Source organism: Taudactylus pleione, unplaced genomic scaffold, assembly GCF_031769625.1.
Source record: "Taudactylus pleione unplaced genomic scaffold, aTauple2 ptg000258l, whole genome shotgun sequence".
Taxonomy (NCBI): domain Eukaryota; kingdom Metazoa; phylum Chordata; class Amphibia; order Anura; family Myobatrachidae; genus Taudactylus; species Taudactylus pleione.
The window spans coordinates 5,759,671-5,785,339 of record NW_028284660.1 but is presented as its reverse complement, the minus strand read 5'-3'; the positions used below and the strand labels follow the sequence as shown (position 1 = coordinate 5,785,339).

Here is a 25,669-nt window from a genome sequence, read left to right as displayed (position 1 = left end):
ATAGTGATAATAGACCCCCTAGTGTGCTAACTTCATTTCATTATGTTTTTTAACTGATACGGTGTACCATAGAAAAATAGATGTAATAAAGGTTATATTTTATGATAGACTGCTTAAATGAGTGCCCCACTGTAGAATACTTTCTCTTCTAATTGTGTGTATCTTACAGACTGCGGCCCATATTCAACTAGAAGCGAAAAGCCGAGATCTGCGAAAAAGTATCGCCGATTGCGACTTTTCGCCATGTGGAAACTCCATCCGCTTTTCGCGTACGTGGAAACGCAATGCAATATAATATGATGGTCGTTTAGACATCTATCATCGGGCAAAAATGCTGGTCAACCTGACGATAACGTCCGGTTCAGCATATTTGCAGATGATTGATAGACTGCACTGAACGACTGCTCATTCATTGTAGTCATATCACAGACTGACAAACGACTGCACGATTACATTGTCCTAATCGTGCAGTCTTTTGCCTGTCTTCTAGTGTTTAGGCATCTTTACACCACTTTTCGCCTGTTCTGACTTTGCGTGTCTCCATTCTTACTTGTTTTGGAATTGAATAGGGTGAATCGCTGGAACGCACACGATAAAAATGACAGTTAAGAACTGATTAGTTGGTACTTTACTCCCCCATAGGCAAACGCAGGGGGGGTCTCCGTCTGCCTGGAAACCCCCTTCCCCAGCACACACCATGACCACAATTGAAGTAGTAATATAATAGAATGTTACTACTGCTGCATGTTCTTCTCGGTATCACAAATGAAATGATTAGCACCAACTGTGGATCTTTTAAAATATGTCAGCCAGGAATAAATATACCTGTGCACCAACTAGGAGATGTGGAAAACATGCACTGCACTGGGGTGCACTGCTATAGACCATCAATAGGGTTAATAATGAATACTGTATAATAATACACTATCCAGTATATCAGGAGACCGATATGTACATATATGTCCAGGGTAGTGCTAGGTTCTTCTGCCGCTCCCTCAGACTCCCGGACTTGTTTCAATGCTCAGGAATGGTGCCCACATCTAAAAACAACCATTCAGCTCAGACAGGATGGACCTACTGCCGTATCTAATGGCAAACTGTGATCCTGTATATGCTGGAATTATGCAACACAATATACTTTGTATGTAACATATTAAAGCTGGATAAGGGCTATTTTTGCCCTCTTCATGGACTGGCCACACTCACTCTAAAATCACACATTTGGAAACCCCCATCTAGAAATCCTGCGTCTGCCACTGCTCTCCTATAGTAACATATTCATTCAGTAAATGAACAAAAACTTTCAAAAATACATTGCAATACTACATATGGAATGGTCAATCCTCCTGACTGAGGACTAGGAAAATAACTAGTAGAGATCACTGCTTCCCTGCATGTCAGTAAAGGACACCAGGCTGGGAGGATAATTGTGAATGTCTCCCTGCTGACATACGTGTAATGAGAGCAGGGCCGTAGGGAGGGTAGTGCGGCCGGTGCCTCCGCACAGGGCGCAATCCTGCAAGGTCACCGGCCGCTACCTGGCCGGCTCTGGAGGTCTGCAGGAAGAGACCTCCTGGAGTGCAACGAGGCTCACACAGAGCAGCGCTATAGGAATCCCCGCCCTCCACCCAACGGACTGGTGTAAAGGTAAGCGCTTACGGAAATGAGGGGGGGGGGAGCGAGAGGAGTGGCAGTGCAGCACAGAGTGCACTGCCATTCTGCTATGGCGCTGAATGAGAGTACTGGTTGAATAACTGCAGCAGACAATCATTCAGTGCTATTAGCACACAAGGTGCCAGCTACAGAGAAATCCTTCTGTCAACCTTTAAAACATGTTACAGTGTGTCTGCTAGTAGGATCTGGTTATGATCTGGATGCAGTGGAACAAATGGATTACTTACCCCAGTGCTGATTGAAGGGCATTCCAACAATATTAGTACCACAGTAGCTGTGAATCGGTAGACATCATTTATCCTAGCCTATGAGAAACACAAGACAATATATTATTACAATAATAAGCATATTGAGACTCAGCCCCAGACCTTGGGGTATCAATGCCAACAGCCCAACCCTGGCTGGGACAAATGATAGGAAGCATACTGTGCATACCTGCATTGTACACAGAAAGATTTTATATCATCATACAATAGGGGGGCTATAAGTCCTGTCAGGCTGTAGACACTCAGGTATGATTTATGTGTTTTTACTCTTATATGATCATATTCACTGGCGGCCCCAGAGGAGGGGCTGCAGCTCAATCCAAAGTTCAAATAGGGGAGCCACACCAACTGCCAGTGTGTCCCAGCCGGTGAAGTTTGGCAGCGTTTAGAGTGGCAGTTGGTGCGGCTCCCCTATTTGAATTTTTGACTGAGCAGCAGCAGCATCTCTGGAGCTGCCACTGATTATATTTCATATACTGTAAGTATATACACATGTGCAATGCACATTGGTTTAAGCATACTGTATATGCATTCAAATGTATTATTAGTCGAACTGACAACATAGAGGAGGAGAGAGGAGAAAAGTAATTGACAGAGGGAACACACAAGACGTGCTTGAAATGATAGAGCTGGGGGGGACACAGGGTTTGTGGCTGGAGTGACAGAGGGGACACACAAGGCAGGTGGCTGGAGTGACAGAGGGGGCTTGAGGGGACACACAGGCCATGTGGCTATAGTGACTTTTGACTGGAGGGAGACATGGGGCATGTAGCTAAAGTGACAGAGGGGGCTGAAGGGGACACAAGGGGCATATGACTGGAGGGGACACACAGGGCATGTGGCTAGAGTGACAATACTGGCTGGAAGGGGTACGGGGCATGTGGCTAAAGCGATAGAGTGTGCTGGACTGGAGACACGGGGCATGTTGCTAGAGTGACAGATGGGGCTGGAGGGGACACATTGGGTAGGTTGCTGGAGTGACAGAGGGGCCGTACAGTACTATATGAGGAAGAATAAAAGAGCTCCCAGCACACAATGATATGTGGCATTATCATACTAGTATTTTTTACCTATCATTTGCTGGGTCACTAGCTATTGCAAATTTTTTTTTACCCTCTCTGCCCCTCCACTCATATTTCTCTGTCCCCCTAGTCACTCTCTCTGTACGATAATAAGGCCCACAATGTGTGTGTGGTAGGTCTTGTGGCTGTTGCGCTGAAGTCTGACATTTTCTCAGTCTAGAAGTTGTTCAGTACTCAAAACCCCTGGAGGCACTTTTTTCTGTGTGTGCCATGGCATAATATCATATATTGCCCAGGCTGGGTCTGTGCCCATTGGTCATGACTAGATGCTCATTCACCCAGTCAGATCAGACTGGATAGGAAATGAGGCTTGATCTGTGTCCCAGGGGTTTATCTGGTATAGGAGGCTAATGGGGCCTAGTCCTACCGCAATCAGGGGCGTATCTATAATGGGTGCAGGATGTGTGGGGAACACTGGCCCCTGGGTTCAGGGGGGCAACACACAGCACACCCTGCACCCCTAATATTACATACCTCTCCAGAGTCCCACGTCAGCGTGGGGGTCAGGCGCTGTAAAACGATTGGAAAATGGCTGCAGCGGCCATTTTCCCATCGTTTGTGCATGCGCAGTACAGGGTAAAATGGCCACCGTGGCCATTTTCCCGATGACCTGTGCATACATTATAGACTCTGGGCACACTCTAGTGCCCAGAGTCTATAACTCTGGCGCTGGCCGCGCACAGCTCAGTGCGCTGCCGGCCGCCGGGCGGAGAGGAGGGGGCCCGTGTCGGAGACTGCACTTGGGCCCCCTCCTCTCTAGAAACGCCCCTGACTGCAATATATTTTATACTCATGCACTCTAATGCAGGGTACACACGGTCAGATAACCTGTCAGATGTTAATGATAACGATCCTATCGTTATCGTTAAAATCTGACAATTTCTGCCCCCTGTAAACAACCAAATGATGATCAATGCATGAGCACGAATGCTTGTTATCGACCATCGCCCCTAGTTCGTGCATGCAGGCCAACCTGGTCGATATCGATCAGGTTAGCCTGTTTACTATAGGGAAGTCGTTATAGTCGTTAGGGGGTTAATGCATGTATTGGATGCTCGATAACAATCATCCAACACATGCAGGACGATCAGATAATAATCGTTATCGTTATCTGATCGTCCCCCCCTTCTGACCATGTGTATGCACCATAAGGAATGTCACATTAAAAAACAATGTGGATGGTGGACTTCTGTTTATTATGACATCTTTCTATAGATTTCTTTGTTTATAGATATGTCTCCTTAAAATGTAAAATATCTCAGATTGCAGCAGGTAGACATAATTTAAATAATCATGTAACACCTTTTTGTTTTAGACCGTAGACTTGTAATGCACAGCTTTACCCTGAGGGAGCAGGAAACACTTCCATCTGTGTAGCTAGCATAAAATGAGCTGGAGGCACTTGGTATGTCAGTACTACTGGTTGGCATAATGTGAATGGAGGAAGTAGTTTTTTGCATGAAATGAACTGGGAGCACTACTGTTTGCCATAAAATGATTTGGGGCCACTAATATTTGTAATACAATGAATTAGGTGTCCTATTGTTTAATAAAATGAATTGGGGGCACTAATGTTTGGCACAAAATGAATTTAGAGCACTACTAATTGTCATAATGTGAATTGTGGGGACTACTATTTGGCATAATGTAAATTGTGGGGACTATAGTTAGGCATAATGTGAATTGTGGGGTGGTGTCATTACTGTTTTGGCATAATGTGTTACAGTTAGGCATAATGTGAATTGTGGGGGCTGCTCTTTGATTTGCTAATTTTGGTCGACTACTTTTTGGCATAATGTGAATTGTGGGGACTATAGTTAGACATAATGTGAATTATGGGGTGGTGTCATTACTGTTTTGGCATAATGTGTTCTAGGTGGCATTACTGTTTTGGCATAATGTAGAAGGGGCACTACTACTGTATGGCATAACCTGAAAATAGGGCTCCACTGTGCAACGAAACATGAATAAGGTGCTCCATTGTGCGGTGTAATGTGATGAAGGGGCACCACTGTGCGGTGTAATGTGACAAAGAGGCACCACTGTGCAGTGTAATGTGATGAAGGGGCACCAATGTGTGGTGTCATTTGCATTTGGGGTACTATTGTGTGGTCGTTCCTTCTTCCCAGCAAGACCACATTGGGTGGATGGGGGTAATAATGCTCTTTATGTACACATGGAACCAAAATGTATAATTATGGCTCTGCTTTGGTGCACAGATGTGTCATCCTCTGCGTTCAGCACCCCTGCCCTAAAAAATTCCTACAGTTAACACTATCTAATCCTCTACAACTGCAAGCTAGGGCTTGGTCAATTGGGAAATACCTTCCCTTTTCTTTGTGTGTGACCTCCACCAATGAAATTCCATATTTACCTAATAGAACCCACCAAATACCAAATGTCTGACTATGGCACATGTTTGAATCCCCTGCAGATGTGCTCTGTTGTGTGCAATAAAGAGAATGATGTACACTTGCATGGTGTTCTGATATTAATTAAAATATCATTATAATAGGATGGACATTGACAAAGATGTATAAAATCACAACTGTGCAGGCGATGTATGCAAGAACTCGCCGTTTGCGCCCGTGCAGTGAGATCCATCTATCTCAGAACCAGCCCCAGTATCTCTAATGACTCCTGTTCTGACATGATGCTGAAATTGTGACATTTCCATTTCTGAATGTTGCTAGCATTTTTATAAAACATGCACTTAATGCCTAGTGGTATCCATGCCGCAGTCACCTGATCGGTAAATGGGCACCCAATAGGGTTTATACAGCCAGAGTTAAGATTCTGTAGTTTTGACAGTACAAGAACTGATTCTGTGAGAATGTTGGGATCAACATAAGTGTATTTCTGTATTTTGCACATTGCCTGGAACGTGGAAATATCCAGCCTAAAAGAAAGATAAAAATTAGAAAATATTCAGTAAGCCTACAGTATATACATTGTAGGAATATTGTGCTAATTAAAGATAAGTATAACAACTAACACTACATAAAGTCAGCTGTGAAATATACTAATGTTTGCAAAGATCACCCGAGCATAAAGACGCCTTCTGCTGCCTTCTTACCTGTGTACGATATTGCTTACTTGAGCAAATATCGGTAACATTGACGCACATCAGCGGCCATCTTGCCCTTGCGGCATGTCTGACCGGTAGGGTAGGTGGAAAAAAAACAAAATTGCCTATTCGAAATTCCAATAATGCGGAAAAGTTGTGGGTCCATAATAGTAACTTTGATGCATTCAAACAAATTAGAGTTTGTGTCTTCATCCAATATTGAGAAACTATATTGGAACACTACCTGCCTAGAGAATTCACAACAGTTATAATAATGGGCGTCTATATCCCCCTGCAAGCAAATGGAGGCTGTGCCATGGATTTATTATATAATGCCGTGGCTAAATTATTAGCAGCTTATGTGGATGGGGCATTCATCGTGGCCGGTGATTTTAACAGAGTAGCTCTAAAGGTTGTACTACCCAAATTCCAAAAGAATATTGGGGTGCCGACCCTTGGTGGAAATATCCTAGACCCGGTTTACACGAATTTTAAACTTGGATACGAGACTGTTGTTTGTGCCCATATAGGGAAATCTGATCATGTGTCACTTTTTTTGGTCCCTATGTATGTTCCTATTGTAAGGCATGCTAGACCTGCTAGAAAAAGTGTTAATGTATGGCCTGATATAGCCATTGAGCATCTGAAAGATAGTTTGGAATGTATGAATTGGGATCTGTTTTTAGAGGAATCCACGGTAAATGGTCCAGTTGATCTGGATCTGTTGACCCCTATGGTCATAGGCTATATAAATTGCTGTGTGGAAAGTGTAATGATTAAAAAGAGTTTTAAGGTGTTTGCAAATGAAAAGCGTTGGCTAAACGGTGAAGTCCGCTCCCTTTTGAGGGCACGATATAGGTATTTTAGGTCTGGTGATAAGGTCAAGTATTGTGCAGCTAGGGCAGATCTCCGTAGGGGTATTAAATGGGTTAAAGTGGCTTATGCCGCTAAAATGGAAGGAAAGATTAACAAGAGTGGTGACCCCAGGAGCTTGTGGAAATGCCTGCAGAGGCTCTCTGATTATAAAGCTAAAACATTAGAGATCGGGAGTGTGGACAGTTGTTTAGCAGAGGATCTAAATGAGTTTTATTCTTGATTTGATGAGTGTAGTAACCTTGACATTCCCGCATTGGATCAAATGGTGGGGGAGTTGCCCTTGGTGCTGCACGAGCCAGCCGGCCATAAATGTCTGCGCTCTGTAGACCCTAGGAAGGCAGGTCCGGATGGCATCTTGGGCAAAGTTCTGAGGGAATGTAGTGACCAGTTAGCCGGGATTTTTATGGTTATTTTTAATCTTTCCCTGTCTACTTGCTTTGTCCCTAAATGTCTGAAACTTACTACAATTGTCCCTATTCCTAAAAATGGTCCCCCAAAATGTTTAAATGATTACCGCCAGATAGCCTTAACATCACTTGTGATGAAAAGCTTTGAAAGGCTAGTGCTGAATCATGTAAAGTCTCATTTCGTAGTAGGGCTTGACCCGTGGCAGTTTGCTTTTAGGGCGAATCGATCAACGGAGGATGCAATCCTAACTGTGGGTGCAAGCCCACGTAGAAACTAGGGATACCTATGCAAGGATTTTATGTGTAGATTTTAGCTCAGCATTTAACACTATCATACATAGTGCTTTGATATTCAAGTTGTTTGGCTTAGGATTAAATGGGTTTACTTGTAGATGGTTGCTAAGTTTCTTATCTGACAGACCCCAGGTGGTCAAGTTGGGGAAAACTAGTTTCAAGGAGTTGGTGCTGAATGTTGGAGTCCCGCAGGGGTGTGTTTTCAGCCCTGCATTGTATTCTTTGTTCAACCACGATTGTGTGTCCCAGTCTTGGTCTGTTAAGATCGTTTCATTTGCGGACGATATCACTATCGTTGGTCTAATAACCAACGGCGATGAACTTGCCTATAGAGCTGAGGTGGATAGAATGTCTGAGTGGAGCATTGGAAAATATATCCTCCTAAACATGATGAAAACAAAGGAAATGATTATTGACTTTAGGAAGTGTGGTACTCCTATAAGGGCCCCGGTGTGTCTAGGCGGTTTGACCATTGAGGTAGTACCCTCCATTAAGTTGTTGGGGTTCTATGTCTCAAACACTTTATCATGGTCTTTAAACTCAGCCTTCTTGGTTAAGAAGGTGCACCAACGTTTGTTTTTTCTGCGCCGTTTGCGATTCGCATGTGTGAGTAGGGGAACCCTTTTAAATTTTTACCGTAGCAATGTGGAAAGCGTTTTGACTTATGGTATTGTTGCTTGGTATGGGAACTGTACTGTGGCTGAGCGGAGGGCGTTGAATAGGGTGGTTGGTACAGTTAGTAAAATCATTGGAGTGGTGCTACCGTGCACACAGGAGATATATGAAAAAAGGCTCCGGAAGGAAACTAGTTCTATCTTAGCAGATTCCAGCCATCCTAATCACGTTCCTTTTGAGAAATTGACATAAAATAGGCATTTTAGAGCGTTGCACACTCGCACAAAGCGTTTGCACAATAGTTTTTTTCCTGCAGCCGTGCGTATGTTAAACGGTTAGCTCAAATGGTTATATGGTGTTGTATTATAGTGTCATTTGCTGCCTGTTTTACTATATGGTATGTTGCTGTACTGTCTTTTCCTTGGCATCACTTGTGCTGTCAATGACAAATAAAGTATTATTATTATTATTATTTATATTCTGTCAATTTAAAGTGATTTGTACAAATAAGGTGGCCTGAGCACCCTGTCATATTCAGGGGTATATGTCATAGGCTGCAAGTTACAGGCAGCTGTGAGATGTTGGTGAATTAGCGACTAGTTTTTAAGCAACAATTATTTAAAAGGCAAAACCAGTTGGTTTTTGCCTTAAGCAATTGTCGCTTTAAATCCAGTAGCTAAATCGCCAACATCTCGCGGCTGCTTGCAACTCACAGGTAATTACTGTACATAGGGCCTATTTCTGTAGTGCATGCTGAACGCAGATTCTCGATGATGCGCATGTCAGTGATTGACAGTCTGCTGCCATTTGGGGGCGGAGAAGGGGCGGCGACAGCCTCCATTACCCGAAACAGAGGCGTGTCTCCGCCTTTGGGGGGAGGGAGATGCCAAGATCTCCGTCGGCTGATGGAAATTTCCTGGCCTCTTCCTGGCAGCTGCGAGAGCCAACTGCGTAACCCCATGGGTCACCTTAGCCGGCCGATGTCCCGCAGAGTATCCGATGCTGCGTTGGACAATGCAGCTCGGATACGTAATGCAGCAGGAGGTGTGATGCCTCCTGATGCATTAGCATATCAGTGCAGACAGAATAGCTAAGCTGCTTGTGAGCAGTTTAGCTATTCTATCTGAAGCTGAATCAGGGCCTACATACCACTCAGTAATCAACTGCTGCAACTCCAAGATATTTCAGTAGGTGGCACTTCTTGTAGCCAATCAGATTATTGGAATGCGCACAGCAACACACGCTGTAGGGCCTGATTCAGTGATGTAGGCAATACCAATGTCAGAGGTCGCGGAGTATTTTTTTTTTGCTACTGTGCAAGCACCTAACTCGCTCTGCATATGTGACCCGATGCTATTCATGCAGACACGCAGTTATAATTTCATGTGCACGCGGGGAGAAGTGTATGGAAAATATAGGGGCATTCCTGGGTGGTGACAGGAAGGTGTCTTGGAGAGAGATAAAGTGGAGAGCGTGATAAAGTACCAACTAATCAGCTCCTGACATTTGCAAGCACGGGTCTATGTACAGTACTCAGCCTTGGAGAGAGATATAAAGTAGATGGAGATAAAGTACCAACCAATCAATCAGCTTCTGTCACTTTACAGACTGTATTTGAAGAATCACAGTTAGGAGCTGATTGGTGGGTACTTTGTGCCTGATTTAGAGTTGGATGGCTGTGCAAATCTGTCCATCACCAATGCAAATGTGGAAGAAGGTGTCAGCAGGGTCGGTGCTAGGTTACTTGGCACCCTAGTCATATCTTCAGCCTTGCGCCCCCCCCCCCACCCTTGGATAGCTACACAAGCCCTTGTACAGTGCCCCCATTAGTGGTTCCCTCTATGCAGTGACCCTAGTTGTGTACTTTATACAGTGCCCGCAGAAGTGGTCCCCTCTATGCAGTGCCCCCGGTAGTGACCCTTTTATAGTGCCCCAAGTAGCAGTCCCCTACCACAGTGCCAGACAAAGACACACACAAAGAAAAAAAAAACTGAATCCCAGCTCCTGCATCCGCTCCTCTGGCCTCTCAGGCCGGCCCCCTCTGCATTATGGGAGAGATGTCATGATGTCTCTCCCATCACCCACTGTGGGAGTCGGAAGATGGAGGTCATGAGTGAGCTCCAGCCCGGCTCCGGCAGTGGGCGCAGCAGCCAATGAGAGTACAGTATGTCTGACTCTCATCGGCTGCTAAAACAAACACAGCCGCCGCTGGCTGTGTGTTTGTTACTGTGTAGTGCAGACTGCACTCATGTGTGGTACACACTACACTTAATGAGACAAGCGGCGCCCTCCAGTGGCCGGCACTCTAGGCAGCTGCCTAAAGCTGCCTAGTGGTAGCGCCGGCCCTGGGTGTCAGACACCTCTTTGATGCATTTGTGATCCCAACACTGCACCTGATGTCGCAGGCTGGGATCACTGTAGCAACCATCGCGACCAATGTAGCGATAGTTGCTCTGTTGGTCAGGCTACGGGAGCAGAAGCTTCCCACAGCCTGGCTGGGTCCTGGTTACGTAAGAGGCCAGGAAGACGCAAACCCTGGCCTCATCCATCCCAGAAAATGGGGACAACACACACCCATTTCTAGGAACGGTGACCAGGCACAACCCTACTCCGCCCACCAAAGGCCACAGTATGTCCAGCATGCTGCGGCTTGGGGGGTCTGTGAGCGAGATCACAGGAACCGTTCTGCACATGAGCAATAATCATAACAATTCTAACAATCAGAGATGTATGTACATCACTGAATCAGGTCCTTTATCTCCTTCCTCTTTATCTCCCTCCAAGGCTTAGTACATAGACCCCACAGCCTGTAAGTGACAGTTAGAAGATGATTGGTTGGTAGCTAATCTCAGGGCCAGTTCTATGGTTACGCATTGTACGCGGCTGCGTAAGGCGCCACATGGTAAAGGGCGCCGCGGCCGCGACCATGCAGAATTACCGCGGTGCAGATTGTGTCTCTGTTACACAGCTGCACCGCGCGTGTAGCACTGACTGGACGGAGTCTGGTCAGCGCTACACAGTGCCAAACACACAGCCCCCGGAGCCGGTAGCTGTGTGTTTGCCTCTGCAGCTGATGAGAGTCTGTCAGACTCTCATCGGCTGCTGCTGCTCCCACTGCGGGAGCAATCTTCCCAGCTCCCGTGGTGGGTAATGGGAGAGACTTCATGACATCATGAAGTCTCTCCCATAATGCAAAACGGCCCTGGAGAATGGTCGGGAGTAGCTGATAGCGGCGGCGGGAGCAGGAGCAGGGGGTTCAGGTAAGTGTTTTTTTTTTTTTTTATTACGTGTGTCTCTACTGGGGGGGCTACAAGGGGGCATTACTACTGGGGGCACTAGAAGGGGGGATTACTACTGGGGGCACTTGAAGGGGGGATTACTACTGGGGGTACGTGAAGGGGGGATTACTACTGGGGGCAATTGAAGGGGGGATTACTACTGGGGGCACTAGAAGGGAGGATTACTACTGGGGGCAGTTGAAGGGGGGATTACTACAGGGGGCACTAGAAGGGAGGATTACTACTTGGGAACTTGAAGGGGGGATTACTACTGGGGGCACTAGAAGGGGGGAGTACTACTGGGGCAGTTGAAGGGGGGATTACTACAGGGGACAGTAGAAGGGAGGAATACTACTTGGGCACTTGAAGGGGGGATTACTACTGGGGGCACTAGAAGGGAGGATTACTACTGGGGGCAGTTGAAGGGGGGATTACTACAGGGGGCACTAGAAGGGAGGATTACTACTTGGGCACTTGAAGGGGGGATTACTACTGGGGGCACTAGAAGGGGTGATTACTACAGGGGGCACAAGAAGGGAGGATTACTATTGGGGGCACTAGAAGGTTGGCTACTACTGGGGGCACTAGAAGGGGGGATTACTACTGGGGGCACTTGAAGGGGGGATTACTACCGGTGGGACTTGAAGGGGGGATTACTACTGGTGGCACTAGAAGGGAGGATTACTACTGGGGGCACTAGAAGGGGGGACTACTACTGGGGGCACTTGAAAGGGGGATTACTACTGGTGGCACTAGAAGGGAGGATTACTACTGGGGGCACTAGAAGGGAGGATTACTACTGGGGGCACTTGAAGGGGGGATTACTACTGGTGGCACTTGAAGGGGGGATTACTAATGGGGCACTAGAAGGGAGGAGTACTACTGGGGGCACTGCATAGGGGGACTACTACTGGGGGCACTATATAAGCTTACTAATGGAGGCACAAGGGGCACTGCATAGGGGGGGCACCAAAAAACCTACTCGCTTACCAAATAATTTGGGCTAGGGCCGGCCCTGCTAATCTCCATCCACTTTATCTCTTTCCAAGGCTTAGCACATCTCCCCCTTTGTGGATCTGATACATGCCACAATTTGCTGTAGTCCTGGCTGGTGGACACACTTCTCCATCCATGGGCGGTATTCAATTAGTTTCGCACCCGCGATACTTTTTCGCATGCCACACTTTTCGGTGACATTGTGTATTTTAGCCGCAATAACTTTTCGTGCGTGCCCACGCTATTCACAGTATTCAATTCCAAAACACGCGAAAAGCATCCCGACGAATACAAACCAGGCGAACAGCACTGTCAGAATTGGGGAAATCAGCCTGACACCCCCTAAAAGATGCACTAACATTGAGGATCAATGTACATGCCCCCGAATAACCCTAATACAGCTATTTGGGGTACTTAAGGTGTGTCAATTTCTTCTTATTGGTGTCTTTGCACATTAAGCATTAAGCAGTTTTTTTGGGAGAAAATAAGTAGTCCTGTCAAATTTGGGGTATTTGAAAATGGGTGCAAGCATGGTTTAAAGTCGCAAAAATGCAGATTTTAAAAAACGTAAAAAAATGCACCTCCAGCAAACACCTGCAATCAAAATAGCACCACCTCCATATTGCAGACCCCCCAAAAGTCTATTTCACTAGTTTAAAAGTTTGTACCCCCACTTTGCATTTTTTCACCCTAATTTTCAAAGTGCTTTTTTGGGGTGTTCCTTACTTTTTTTTAGTTTTTTTTATGCAGTTATCAATTGGGGGGGGGGGCTGTCCCAAGGATGCTGAGTGGTTTCCCCACCATTGCACCCCAAAATAGCGATTCTGCACTTTTTTTCTCCAGCTATTCAGAGGCGAAACTTTTTCACCTATTACATTGCATTACATTTTCATGTATGCGAAAAGTGTTTGCAATTGACAATGGCAAAAAGTTTCCGCCTGGCGAAAACTTGCAATCTGCGATACTTTTTCACGGATTCTGACATTTCAATTGAATACAGCCCCATGTATCAATATGTGTGTTCACATGCATCGCTTTCTAACATTACAGCATTTGTTATCATCGTTTTTGTGTGCATTTTAGTTATTGTATATGTATGATTTTTTATATATATTGTTTATTTTAGCATACTGTATCTGCAGCAATATTGTCTTTTAACATTAAGCGTATCATTGTTACTTATGCTGTATACCACTCTGTATTAACGCAGCGCTGTTCCAACTTCTTCTTTTTGTCCTATGAAACTGGTTCAGGTAAACTATGGTGTCAATTGTATGTCTTTATAATTGAAGTTCATACATCTGATGTGTTGCTATCAGGGACCGACTGGGGGTAAGAAATTCGCCAAGGCATTCATTGTACGCCAAAGACACATATGCGCAAGGGACACGGCTACAAATCATGGGTACGTGGCCATGTATCATAGGGGCTTGGCTATACATCACAGAAACAAGCAAAGCGTCATGCTCCATCTAAGCATGCCAGCCAAGCAGAGCACCAGGAGGCTGAGTCACTTGCTAGGCCTTCAGGCAGCCAGACCGGTCATGGTTTTTATTGTTAATACCATTAATCTAAAACACAATGGGATAATGGGCCTGATTCAGACCCACTCGCGAGCGGCTGTCCGCTTGCAAGTGGGTCGATGTTCTGCGCTGAGCATGCGCTCGACGGAGGGAGCTCCGTCGTGCGCATGCGCCAGACGCGACGAGCGAAGGAAAGTCCTTCGCTCGTTGTGTCTGATCAAAGGGGCGTGCTGTCAATGTTGATTGACAGCACGCCCCCTTTGGTGGGCGTGCCGGGGGCGTGCCTCCCTGACGGAAGCGTTCCTAAGGGAACGCCTACCGTCAGAAGCCGGCCCACTGACATCACTAGTGATGTCAGTGGGAGTGATTTTGGCTCTGATAGAGCCAAAATCACTCCGGGCCTTGCGGTTGAAAACCTCAACCGCAAGCTCCGGCTCGCAGTTTCGATGGTCGCGATGGTCAAGACCATCGCGGCCATCAAACTGTACGCTCGTATAGGCTGTGGGTGGTGACCCACAGCTATACGAGCGTCCAGGAGGACGCTCCATAGTTATGGAGGACGGCCCTCATTCAGAGCGTGCGCTCTGCTCAGAGCGTACGGCTCTGAATGAGGGCCAATATTTGCATATCTTTTGCAGCAGTATACAGGCGTTACTCTGACACTTTCACTCTGCCCTTACCAAGAATTCCTGACATCTTTCTTTAAGTACACAGAGAACCATCCACCCGACCTCCTGCACGCCAAATGTCTGCCATAACCTATAAAGAGAGAAGACCGTTATTTAGATGAATAAAGTATGAGGGTTATTTGCATATAGACCTGTACTAACTATGGCAATGCATAATTATATATTTTGTCATTAAATTTTAAACAGTACATTCAAAAACTATCTATATTTTATCATGTACATATTCCCATAATCAAACATTGTCAAATATAAATATTATATATATATATATATATATATATATATATATATATATATATATACAGGGCTGTCAAGAGAAATCCTGGTCCCCCGGTACACCAACTTCCCGGGGCCCCCCTAGAGGGGGTGTGGCCACAGCACTTTTGGGGGGCATGGCACCCGTTAAGCAGCTTGTGAAGCTAGTGAGTGATGGACCTTGTATGTATGTATGTATATATATATATATATATATATATATATATATAGGTCGCAGAACAGGCGGCACTCAAAGAGACTTTCCATAAAAAAAAAACTCAGCAATACTTTGCTTATCTATCAACGTTTCAGTGTTTCCACTTTTATCAAGACATGTCTTGATAAAAGTGGAAACACTGAAACGTTGACAGATAAGCAAAGTATTGCTGATTTTTTTTTTATGGAAAGTCTCTTTGAGTGCCGCCTGTTCTGCAACTTATACATTACTTCTTTGGGAGGGCACCGGAGCATTTGTTCATTACCAGGTGGAGTGCCGGATCTAATGGATATTATATATATATATATATATATATATATATATATATATATATATATATATATATATGTATAAATACACACACACACATATATACGGTATATATATATTACACACATAGTTAGAGATATACCTAAATATACATAAATGATAAACAATATATATATATATATATATATATATATATATATATACACTGTATATGATATAATATACATAGTTCATGCATTAATGATGATGGATGCATTTATTTAAGGCTTTCAGCGGCTGCACCATAGAAATCACTCACAGTTTTATAGCCGTCAGTGGTGCGTGCTCTTCCTTCAGACAGACACACCACAATCTCCCACCCTGCCTTTCACTTTTCTTGTCCCTTCTAGTCTGGAGCCCAGAGGAGAGAGCACCTCGCGAGATGATGATGATGTCATCATCCCGCGAGACCACTACCTCTGCAGCAGCACGGCGGAGCGGAGGATGTCAGTGAATCACAGGCAGGCTGACGGTGCGGGTGCGGTGACAGAGACTACCCCCACCGGTCCCCCCTTTCCCCCCCCCAACTGAACTGCCACCCAACCACCGCAGAGGTTTTAATAAAAGTTAATTTAAACAATGAACAGGTTGAAAAAAAAAATGGCTACTGGTGTGCTGTGGGCGGCCCGGGCCCCCTGGCATGGCCGGGCCCGGGTAATCAGTACCCGCTCCCCCCCTCTCAGCGGCCCTGTATATATATATATATATATATATATATATATATATATCTCCAAACAAAACAAGTGGCACTCGTAGGACTTCTCATCAAAAGGTACAGACGGTGTGCTGACACCAAATCATCCGCTACTAGTCATGTAGGTTCTACACGAGCAGTAGCGGATGATTTGGTGTCAGCACACCATCTGTACCTTTTACTGAGAAGTCCTACGAGTGCCACTTGTTTTGTTTGGATATGGTACATACTTGTGTTTTGGAGGCACCAAGGCAGGATGATATTTGTTAACTATTGAGTGTCGGCCTGCTCTGTTCGTTATATAAATATATATATATATATATATATATACATACAGAATGTTGGCTGGTAAGTTGGTTTTAGTCAATTTCTAAGCAACTCTGCAAAACAGAGTTTGTTAGAAGCAGTTTATCTGGTCAGATTAGCTACTGTAGCTTATACTAGTCTTTGGTGCTAAGGTGATGGGTAATTGAAATACTGTAGCTTGCCAGGAGCCATAGGGAGCTTACAGTCATTTTGAACTTGAGACACCAGCATAGTGGCCTTTATATATTTTTTTATTTGGTATGGAATCTTATTAAATTATATGCTGGGCCATTGTTCCCAATGTGAGAAGCTTATGCCAGACCACATAATTTAGGAGGTGTCAGGTCTTGTTTTATTGAAAAGCCACATAGGCTAAATTCCAGAACTTTGTCAGGGGAATTTTTGATGTATTGATGTATAGAACGTTCTCTGTATTGGTAAATAATCTTTGATATGCTCACTATACTGCCTTTGGAATTCTCTTCCTATTGTAAATTAATTTATGGTACCGGTATGTTCTGTATTGTATTAGGGCCAATAGTATACCGATCTCTGAAATTCTAACTGTATTGCAAGAAAGCCTCTGGAATGTTCTTACTATTGTATATCAATCTTTGGAATGTTATACATTGTATTGGGATCAATAGAATGCTCTCTGTATTGTATATAAGTCTCTGGAATTATCTGCTATTTGGCTGTCTCTGTAATGCTTTCTGTATTGTATATCTATCACTGCAATGATTTCTGTATTATATGGAATTTGTGGAATGTTCTCTGTATTGTAAATCAATATCTGAAATGTATTCTGTATTATAAGAAAGTTTATGGAATGCTGTCTGTATTGTATATTAATCTCTGGAATGCTTCTAAACTGGATATAGGTTCATAACATGCCTGCTGTGTGACTCCAAATATAAACATTGATGGGAGGGCACTAACAGTATATTAGCCTAGGGTGGCTGAAACCTGAGTTAGGGGTTGAGGTAGGAGAAGGGTTATTATACCTAGCAACAGGTGTCGGTATTATAAACCTGTTGGGATGCCGGCATCGTGATTTTGACCGGCGGGATCCCAGCACCGGCATCCCATACCGAACTCCTAAAAACATATTTGCCTCCTCTCACCTAATGAACTAGAGACTCACAAACTTTGGAAAGCATTCCTGGACTAACAGGAAAGCATACTGTAGATCCATCAAGGACCCCGCTCAATTATCCAACATTATGCTGCAGACACAGGGTAGCAATGAGAAACCTCGCAGCCGATAATCTGAATTCTAGTGCTTTATATAAAAAAAATACTACAGTATATATAGAGAGAGATAGGTAATGGATAATAAACTTTTTTGGTGCAATTTTTACTTTTCTTTAGTGCGGATGAACGTCTTTTTGCAATGCTCATTTTGTTAGTCATATGTACGACATGAGACAGTGTACAACATAGGGGCTTGAACTGAGGCTGCAGTGGGCGAGCAGATGCAGGTAGTTGGTGTATAGCTTCAGCCAAAGTACAGTTGAGGTGTGGTGTTGGCATGTACTAGCGATTCGCAACTGAAATAGGTGGAGAAAAGTCACAATGTAGTTGCTTGGAGGTGTCTGACTTGTAGGTGCTGTGACCATGGTATAAGGTGCACAATGATAATGGTGGTGACTACGTTTGATTGGTCACACATGCTAAAAACACTCCCATTTATGCAAAATCACTAAAATGACTGCAACAGTGTTTTAAAAGTCACTTTACACTGCAGTACCCACTCGTTACACACAAATACATAGTGCTTCATTCTCAATTGGGGTAGGAGAAGCCTGTATATATATATATATATATATATATATATATATATATATATATATATATATATATATTAGAGATGAGCGGTTCGGATTCTGTGGAATCCGAACCGCTACGAACATTGGGGATCCGAGTCCACCCGAACCCTGTTCGGGTGTTCGCCGCCTGACTCGGATCCCCGTTCGGGGCCGAACGGCGGCCGCCTGATGTCGGATTCTCACTAGAGAATCCGACATCAGGGCTCCTATTGTGTAGGGCAGAGCGCAGTGATAGCGCTCTGCCCTACACAGACACAGACACACAGCCGCCAGCGGCAGCTGTGTGTTTGTCACAGCAGCCAATGAGAGTCACACAGACTCTCATTGGCTGCTGTACGGAGGGAGCCGGCTGGAGCTCACACATGAGCTCCATCTTCCGGCTCCCTCCGCAGCGTGTGACAGCAGAGCGGACGGCGCGGGAGCTGGGAATCAGGTAAGTTTTATTTATTTTATTTTTTTACTTGTCAAAGGTCCGGGGGCGCTACTGGGGGAGTCTGCTACTGGGGGGGCCTGCTACTGGGGGGGGCATACTACTGGGGGGGTCTGCTACTGGGGGGGCTATACTACTGGGGGGGTCTGCTACTGGGGGTCCATACTATTGAGGGGCCTGCTACTGGGGGGGGCTATACTACTGGGGGGGGTCTGCTACTGGGGGGGTCTGCTACTGGGCGTCCATACTACTGAGGGGCCTGCTACTGGGGGGGCTATACTACTGGGGGGGGGTTTGCCACTGGGGGGGTCTGCTACTGGGGGGGCCATACTACTGGGGGGGGGGCTTACTACTACTGGGGGGGCATACTACTGGGGGGGCCAAACTACAGGGGGGGCTACTACTGGGGCAGCCTACTACTGAGGGGGGCCTGCTACTGGGGGCAGCCTACTACTGGGGGGGGCATACTACTGGGGGGGCCATACTACTGGGGGGCCATACTACTGGGGGGCCATACTACTGGGGGGGCTGCTAATGGGGGGCATACTACTGGGGGGGCCTGCTAAAGGGGGGCATACTACTGGGTGGCATGCTAATGGGGGGCATACTACTGGGGGGGCCTGCTAATGGGGGGCATACTACAGGGGGGCATTCTACTGGGGGCACTGCATAGGGGACCCTACTACTAAGGGGACTGCATAGGGGGCACCACTGCTGGGGGCATTGTGTAAAGAACACCGCTACTGTGGGCATTGTGTAAAAGGGGCACTACTGTGGGCATTGTGTAAAAGGGTCACTACTGTGGGCATTGTGTAAAAGGGGCACTACTGTGTGTCGTAACATAAATAAGAGACACTACTTTATGGTGTAATGTGAATCAGGCCCTACGTGCGGTGTAATGTGAATAAGATTGTGCACTGTGACTCCTTGGGCCGTAGCCCACTATGTAAACAAGTACTGTGACTCTGCTGGCCGTACCCCACTGGGTGGGTGCACTACTTTTCATTTCTGCCACTGCTGTGTGGCAATGTGTCATAGATGTACTTCATACTGTGGTGTCTGTGTCGTTGTGCCGCTGCTCTGTCGCTTAGGAACCAGTCAGCTCACTGCAACCTTTGGCCAATAATGTTGAAAACAATATTATGAGCTGTTATATGGTCTAAATTGACTGGAAATTAATGTTATTGAGGTTAATAATACTCTAGGAAGAAAAAAAAGACCAATTTATGTGATTTTAGCTTTTTTTGTCAATTTTTGTAAAAAAAATCCAAATCCAAATCCAAATCCAAAGCCAGTCACCGCAGTTTGGCAAATCCAAATCCAAATCCAAAGCCGGACGACGAATTAGAACCAAATCCAAATCCGGCAAAAATGGTCCGGCGCACATCCCTAATATATATATATATATATATATATATATATATATATATATATATATATATGTGCATAAGTGTTGTCATGGAAAAGATAAAGGGTCAAGTGTGAGAGTTTTGAAAATGTGAGAGTTTAGCAGTAACCTCTCACATTGGTCGAGCTCTGTCTTCAAAATGGGAAAACATCTGGATGACAGTTTTTAAATCGTGAGAGTTTTTTGAGTCTGAAGAACATGTGATTTTGCCTGTTCACAGACTCTATTACATTGGGTGAGTTTAAAAAGTGTGAGAGCTTACTGCTAAAATATCCTATTTGCATCTGCATCGCTTAGCATTTCAAATGCTCCAACACACTTGGGTGCATATTATCTGTACTAAAGGGCCAATACTGTAACTGTAATAACTGTAATGTTTTTACACTGTGTACTGTGATGTTCAAATAAAAAAAGCAATGATCATTGTGCTAGTATTACAAATACTTTATTGTTGTCTAACAAACATTTATAATTTGTATGATGGAAGTATTGCTCTTCATTATATAAACAGAAGGCTCATATATTTTATTAAAGAACAAAATAATATATCTCAATAAAGAGATTTATACAAATAGCAGCAATAATGTCTAATTACATATAAGAATGTACAAGACTATAGAAGCCTAAAACACTGTTAAAAATGACTTATTAAGCTATACAGGATGTATCAAGTCACTGTTAACAAATCTGCAACATAGTTGTTAATTTATCAGGTTAGAGAACATGTAGCAGATATGTTGCTTTTTGGAGAAGGATTTCATCAAGGAAGTCAGGCAAAAACTGGTCATTAGTAAATAGCTGTTAGATGTAGAGTCTATTAAGTACTGGCGTCCCAGTACATATAATATAATCTTAATTGTCCAGTAGATCTCTTTGCACACAGTTAATTACGTCTCTTTTGTAAGCTGAATGCACTCATGTGCCCTTTATGATATTCAGCCCGCAGTAGCTGTGTTGCCATGCTGCGGGGGCTGTATGCCGATTACTCCTGTCTCTGCAGGGAGCGATGGCTGGGTGGCCCAAAATTCACCATCAGCTTCATTATTGCCTCCAGCCATCACTCCAATAAATCTTCTCTTTATTATATTGTTCTTTAATAAAATCTATGAGCCTCCTGTTTACATAATGAATGCAATACTTCCATCATACAACTTAGAATTGCTTGTTAAACAATGATAAAATATTTTTAATAAAAGCGCAGTGATCACTGTTTTTTTTTCATTGAACATCACAATATACAGTGGAAAAACACTACAGTTACGGTTTTGTTTTTTAATAAAATCTATGTTGGGTATAATTAAATGAGCCTCCTGTTTATATAATGAAGAGCAAAACTTCCATCATACAAATTCTAAATATTTATTAAACAACAATAAAATATTTTGAAAACCAGTGCAGTGATCATTGTTTTGTTCATTGCTCTTTGAGATTTTCATATCTCAACAGTCCTAACTAGACCAAAGTAATCACTAGCAGTGGGTATATATATATATATATATATATATATATATATATATATATATACACACACACACACACACACACACATACACGGGTGTGATGCAGCTGAAGTACATTATGACTGCTGAACGTTCAGCAGTCGTACTGTACTTCAGCTGCATCACACCCAGGTATGTGCAGGGGAGGGGGCCACAATTACAGACTTGGAAATGCGATAGAATCTGTGACTCTGAATAGGTAGCAAAAATGTTTAAAAAAAAAAAACGTTCAGACATAATTTGCTTCTCTCCTTAAATCCGACTGTGAGTAAGCCCCATAATGTCTTGTGAAGTGTCAGCTGTAAATACAGCTCTGGCAGTTATTCATGCTAAGACAAATAGCGCAGGTTGGATTTTTTTTATGTCACAGGCATTTTATGCTGGTTACAGTGTAAATATCAGAGAGGTTTTTCTTACTTTGAGACATTTTATTTGTTGCTTTTTCCATAAGTTCATCAGTTAATTGTCCTGTGAAGTCCATGTATTCCAATAGGTCTACAATGGGAGAAAGCGCTGCCAGATTCTGCACACAGCAACCAATTGGCAGTTGCATCAGGTTGTCCAAGTTCTTCACTGAAATCCCTACAACATCACCTGCATGTGAGAGAGAGAGGCACAATACAGGAATAACATGTAACCATGGCATGACGGTCCTCATATTAACACAACATTACACAAACATCACAGTGAGGGTTTCTCTATCATTAACAGCGTGTTAATTTTAATGTAATCATGTAATAACTTTTTTTGTTTTAAGAGGTCTGTGCCAAAATAGTCCCTCATAAAAGCCACCCATGTTCTGCATTTTCTCTCTCGGGGGACTATTTATCATCACTTAATTTATACAAAAGCCGGTGAAAATTAACATATTGACATCCATGGATGGACTAGGGCTGCAAAGGGGGCGTGGCCTTGCCTCAAAGGGCTGTGACCTCACATCACGGGGGCATACCATGAGTCATGGGGTGTGGCCTCCTGGCACACCCCCGTCTTTCAGTATCTCAGGCAGAGGAGAGCATTGGAAGGCGGAGTTGCTCGGCCATGGTTTAATGCCGTACCCGCCCATCTGGCCATCAGCCCTTCTTGCATTTGCCAGAAGTGCCAGATGGGCAGTCTGGTCCTGTTCACAAACATTATTATTATTATTATTATTATTATTATTATTATTATTATTATTATTATTATTATTATTATTATTATGTGTAAATTAAGGATCGGGACTATTCATTATAAAGGTAATGCCTTTCAGCCCTGATCTTGCCCGCTGTCCCCATACACTAGTATGGGGCCGTAAATTCATCAAGCTCCTGAAATACAATATTTTCAGAGCGTAATTGCGGGAACATTCGCCATCTGAAGATGGAATTTTTTCTGTACTTGCCAACTTTCTCTGATTGTCAGGGAGAATCCCTGAAATAGCAGCAATCTCCCTGACTCCCTGAAGAGTCTAGCAATGGGATTATTGGTATTATTTCCATGCATTTGGTATAAGGCACAATGATCCCTATGGATACAGGCATTTTCAGAGAATTATCAGTGTGTTTTCGTCAACAAATAGATCTTACTGACTGCTTTGGGGCTCATTTACAGTTGGATGTAAATCAATTTAATAGCACATCCCTCAGATGTAGCAGTACTGTCTACTTTACGGCTGTGCTCATAGGTGCTGCTTTCACAATCTCCCTGAAATGCTTTTTTTAAAGTAGACATATGATTTCTTTCCCGCACCCTGCTCCTCACCTATGGGTTGCGTAGAGGGATCCATTAGGATCCCTATGTCCCTGTCCGGCTCCATCCACTGGATGCCGGGGCTGATTGGTTGGTACTTTGGGCCTCATTCAGAGGCGGTCGAAGGATGCAAGCGGTCGCTCAGAAACTGAGCGGCCACTTGCATCCTGACCGCCCGCCTCTGTTTCGGTCGTTAGGCTGTGGGTTAACACCCACAGCTCTAACGACCGCTCGGGTGATGGTCGCGATGGTCCTAGACCATCGCGACCACCGGGGCTTATGACAAGACCCTAGGGTAGGGTCTCACTTGTCATAAGCCCCGGAGAGCTTCTGGCTCTGTCAGAGCCGGAAGCTCTCCACTGACATCACTTGTGATGTCAGTGGGGCCTCCCCCAAATGGTAGGCGTTCCCATGGGAACGCCTCCTTTTGGGCTACCACCCCCGCGGCCCGCCCTACAAACGGGCGAGCTGTCAATCAACATCGACAGCTCACCCCCTTTGGAAAGAGACCCGCTACGACCGACACTGTTGGTCGTAGCGGGTCTCTCGCATGCGCACGAGGGAGCTGGCTCACTCGTGCGCATGCGCACTGCACAAACATCGAGGCGGCCGTGCGGTCGTAGACCATACGGCCGCCTCTGAATTAAGCCCTTTATCTCTATTCACTTTATTTCACTCCAAGGTATGATAAATGTATTTTTCAAGCATGCATGCATTGTTTTTTTTGGGATGGGGAATCGATTTGACGCTATACAGTAGTCACAATTTTCAAAATGTATGAGCATTTTATAGGAAGCACTTTTCTGAGTTTCCCTTAAGCTACTTTTACTAAATTCAATTTAAGAAAGTTTGCAGGAACACCAAATGTCTACTGTATTACAGTAAATGGGCCACAGCAAAATGAACGTACTGTAGGTACAAGTGCATGCTGGCACTTGTGGTGCACTATAAATGGTAGATGCAGTGAAATAATGTTGTCCCATCATAAATACTGTCAATTAATTTTGCCTCCATAATAAAAATATATATTTTATATTGCCCCCCTCATAAAATAATACATTTATATTGACTTCTTATTGTAATAATTAACTAATATTGGCTCCATAAGAAGAAGCGTTAGATTTGAGCAGAGGGCCTGATTCAGAGTTGTACGCTAACGCCAATGCTGCTGCTAATTTGTATGCAGCTGTGATGCGAGAATATGCAAATGTCACAGGCACTGCGATATGTGTTGAGACGGCCACCAGCAGCAGGGGAGTATTTATAATGGGTGCAGCATGTGCGGTGCACACAGGTTCCTGGGTCCAAGAGGGGGGGCTAAACTGCACACCCTGCACCCATACTTTTTTTTTAATACTTACCTCTCTGAAGTCCCAAGGAGTAGCGCTATAGAAAACGCCTGGAAAACGGCCATCGTGGCCATTTTCCCAGGGACCTGCCCATGAGCAGTAGACTCCGGGCACACTCTATTGCCCGGAGTCTACTGCTGCAGTCACTTCGCTGCCGGCAGCCGGGGAAGAGAGGAGGGAGCCCCGGCGGACTGGGTGTGAACACGGGCATCCTCCTCTCTTAATATGTTCCTGACCAGCAGCTTTGTAATTCCAATCAGCTACATACAAAGATGTCACATTGTTTGCAGATCAGTTTAATCTATGTTCTGTGTATCCCTAGTGTCGCGCAGAAGGGTCAGCCGAGCTGAGACGCGGAGCCAATTTTAGTGCGTACGGGATCACAGTCACAGCACTACAAAGATGGTTGTGACACGCCTGGAATTTTGACGCCGCCCCCCCCCCCCCCCCCTCCCTTGTTGCTGGCCAGAAACGGCTTCTGTCTGTTAATCATTTTGTAAATCAATCCTCACTGTGAGCAACGGCGGCAATGGAACTTGATGCATGCGCAGCGCAACTCAGAATCATGCGCAGACCATCGATAATCACTCAGCTGGATAAACATCGTCATTCTGTCTATCTCTGAATCAGGCCCAGAGTCGCTTATCAGAACCGCATCTAATAAAGCAACTATCTTTTTTGCAAAACTAGAACTGTACAAGATGTGTCTTCTTTATAGGTGTAATAAGCGCTTTCAGATCTGGCACTTTGCAATAAAGCGGTTTGATGTGCAGTTTTGCCTTTAATAAATCCAGGTGGGTTCGCAAAATCGCTCTTTAGTAGATCTTACTCAATGGGGTAAATTTACAAAAGTGCAAGTTTTTAGAAGTGAGATTTAA

General features: G+C 44.6%; 1 protein-coding gene across 1 annotated transcript in view; it reads right to left on the bottom strand.

Moving 5' to 3' along the window:
• The window catches only part of LOC148514828 (ovostatin-like), a 306,413-nt gene that overhangs the window by 32,100 nt on the left and 248,644 nt on the right, over positions 1 to 25,669 (bottom strand). Inside the window, exons 25-28 of the mRNA XM_088480956.1 lie at positions 22,132 to 22,308; positions 14,759 to 14,837; positions 5,768 to 5,921; positions 1,902 to 1,979 (exon numbers count right to left, since the gene is read on the bottom strand). Of these exons, the coding sequence (XP_088337082.1) occupies positions 1,902 to 1,979; positions 5,768 to 5,921; positions 14,759 to 14,837; positions 22,132 to 22,308 (488 nt within the window). The remainder of the gene's footprint in view (positions 1 to 1,901; positions 1,980 to 5,767; positions 5,922 to 14,758; positions 14,838 to 22,131; positions 22,309 to 25,669) is intronic.